Genomic DNA, 2,879 nt, shown 5'->3' with positions numbered 1-2,879 from the left:
CAATCCACAGAACGTCCCTAAACCCTAAACACAATTTCATTGCTCCAGTAATTTGGTAGGCTAAAGATATAAAGGATAGTAAACAGAACAATGACAAATGCTATTCTCATTATAAATTTCATAAAAATGGATCTATTTTATTTCTTTACACTCATCTAAATTTGAATTCATAAAGAAGTTAGTTTGTTTTAGAAATGATGGGATTGCAGTGGTAATCAAAACTTAGTTTCCTAAAATATTTAGGGTTACTCAAAGTTCATATTCCATGTGGCAAACACGATGCAAAGCTTAACGTGTGAAGCAAACCACCGCAAAATCCACATAAATTAATTGTCTGAAACTTAATAGCAATGGAATCAATCGAGGCGAGTGCATGAGATGAAAAAGAGAGAGGATCGGATATTAAGTTTAAGCAGCGAGAAGAACGAGCGTTGATTATCAATTACGGGTTCTACGATCGATCAGAAAGGTGGCGGAAGCGGCATGCGGCCGGCCGGAGCCCAGATGATGTCCGGCGCCAGATGCCCACCGTACACCGACTCTGCCGTGGTGGATACGGCATGCACGTGGCGGCGCCGGTGACGGTGTTCCTGCTGTTGACCACTATGCTCCTGCACGTTTCCTTCGCCTGCGTCTCCTCCTCCTCCGCCGCAGCCTGACACGGAGAGCGACACGTCCTCCTCCATTGGCAGCCGGTGGAATGTAGGGTCGGAGAAGGCGGCAGCCACCACTACTACTGTCCCCGCCGCCACCAGCGGACCCGCAACGGTCCCGCCCACAACCTGCCCCTGAGGCCCGGCCAGAGAGATCGACACCTCTCCTCCGCCGCTGCAGACTTTGGCGGCCACCGCATCGGCGGCCAGCGGCGGGAGGAACGTGGCGGACAGAGATAGGATCTCGAACCTGCCGTGGAAGCAGATGGAGGCGGCAGCCGCGGGCGGCGGCTGGCGAAGCGCGACGTTGGTGACGGCACCGGTGCCGGAGAGGACGCAGAGGCCGAGGCCCCGTCTGCGCGCGAATAGCCCCAGCGAACTGACGACGTCGTGCCCGGCGGGGATCTCGAGCACATGCGGGCGCATGGCGGCGGCCTGCGGCTCTGCCTCACGGGTGATGACGACGGGCGGCTTAGGCTTATTCTTGGAGCCGGGAGGCCGGCCACGGCGGCGCTTGGCGACCTCGATGGAGGCACCATCGCCTCCGCCTGACGAGGGATCCCCGGGGTTCACGCTCCCGCGGGGCGGACTCTTGAGGTTTTGAGGGCTGTGGACTTCTTGGAAGTGGTGGAAGGGGACAAGAGCTGTGTGTTGATCGGCATCGTCGCCGTCGCTGAGGTCGAGCTTGCTCTTCATGGCGGGGGTGGTGGAGTTGTGACAGTAGGTGTGGCTGTGAGGCTACAAAAGAAGAAGAAGAAGAAAGCCGGCGGAGAAAAAAGAAAAAAAGTAAAACGAACCAGGGTGACCGGTCCAGCAGCCAGGTGACTCGGTGTAATTGAAAATTGAACCGGATGATAATTTAATTTAAGTAAATTATTATTATTATTATTATTATTATTATTATTATTATTATTTTGATTTTATATTCTTAAATATAAAAATAGATTGAAGGCCATTCTTTATTTATTATCGTTATCGTAAAAAAGTTTTTTTTAATATGAAAATAACATCTCCTCGCATTTTTATATTAAAAATTTTCTTATTAATTACCTGACTTATTTGATCAAATAAGTTATCAAATAAACGATCTTTTTCCAACTTCTCTTAAAGGTCCAATCTTGCTTTAGTCGACTGCAAATCAAATCCTCAATATTCTCTTAAAGATCCAATCTTGAGTAGGCTTTGGTTGACCTTAATATTTCAAAGGTGAATAGTTGTCAATTATTTACATTCTTCGTGTTGGTTCTGAGACGGATTGACGAGGATGTTGAGAATGAACGTATTCACTTTTTGTCACCTTTAAATATATTCTAGTTGACTCATCACTCCCTTCAATAAATATTAACATAAAATTAGTTGGATCATTGACTACAACCAATCTATAGTCGAGCCATTCACTAAGTTTTATCAAAAATCGAAAGTGCAAGTCACTCATAAACTCTTAACTTGCTTAGGGCTTATTTCCCAAAAGGTCATGGCTCCACATCTTCTTCCTCTATCAAAAGGACTCGCTTTTGAGTCTTTTTTTTTGCCATATGACCTTACCTTCAAAACTTTGATTTGTTTAGTTTCTAGTCAATTTTAATCTATTAGAATTTTTATTTATCAAGCATCTAATCATTATTAACTTATCCCTACGAGATGTCTAGTTAACTAGAAGATGACAAACTTATTATCATAGGATAAGGGATTAATTTCTGATGGGCACATGTCCTTGGGACAAAAAAAGTCTCTCCTACCCTCTAACCAACTTGGCGGTTGGCTATAAGCTAATCTCATGATTTACGTCCTTTCACATAACTTGGGAACCAATTGTGAGGGGTGCCTGGATGAGAATAATCACTTTTTACTACAACTATTTGGCTTGAATTTCCATCCACCATATACACAATCACCCTTGTGTTGGATTAGTAGACCACCTAGATGGAGGTGAATAGATGACCTACAAGTTAAATTAGCTTGTTCTCTTGCTTCTAGCATAGCAAGAATACACACATTAATTAATTAAAATAAATAACAAAAACATAAAGTAAGAGATAGTTTTACTTGGTTACCACCTGTATGGTTATTAATCCAAGATAATTGAAAGCACTAAAAAAATCCCTTCAATAAAGGTTGAAGGCGAAGAAACCTCTTATAACAGTTGAAAGCTCAGAAAGAAATATAGAAGTTAAGAACAGGTGTTATCTTTATAGGTAGATCTAGGGTACTATTTATAGCTCGCTG

The 2,879-nt window shown here is 43.8% G+C and overlaps 1 protein-coding gene across 1 annotated transcript; it reads right to left on the bottom strand.

Annotated features, from left to right (window-relative positions):
• Positions 1–300: 300 nt before the first annotated feature.
• LOC121987710 (AT-hook motif nuclear-localized protein 17-like) lies at positions 301–1,359 on the bottom strand. Its single transcript, XM_042541444.1, has one exon. The coding sequence runs from the start codon at positions 1,347–1,349 to the stop codon at positions 462–464; it is 888 nt and encodes a 295-aa protein (XP_042397378.1). The 5' UTR covers positions 1,350–1,359; the 3' UTR covers positions 301–461.
• Positions 1,360–2,879: the final 1,520 nt, after the last annotated feature.

This window comes from Zingiber officinale, chromosome 5B (assembly GCF_018446385.1).
Source record: "Zingiber officinale cultivar Zhangliang chromosome 5B, Zo_v1.1, whole genome shotgun sequence".
NCBI classification, from domain to species: domain Eukaryota; kingdom Viridiplantae; phylum Streptophyta; class Magnoliopsida; order Zingiberales; family Zingiberaceae; genus Zingiber; species Zingiber officinale.
The sequence above is the reverse complement of the archived record's forward strand: the minus strand, read 5'-3'. Positions and strand labels throughout refer to the sequence as shown.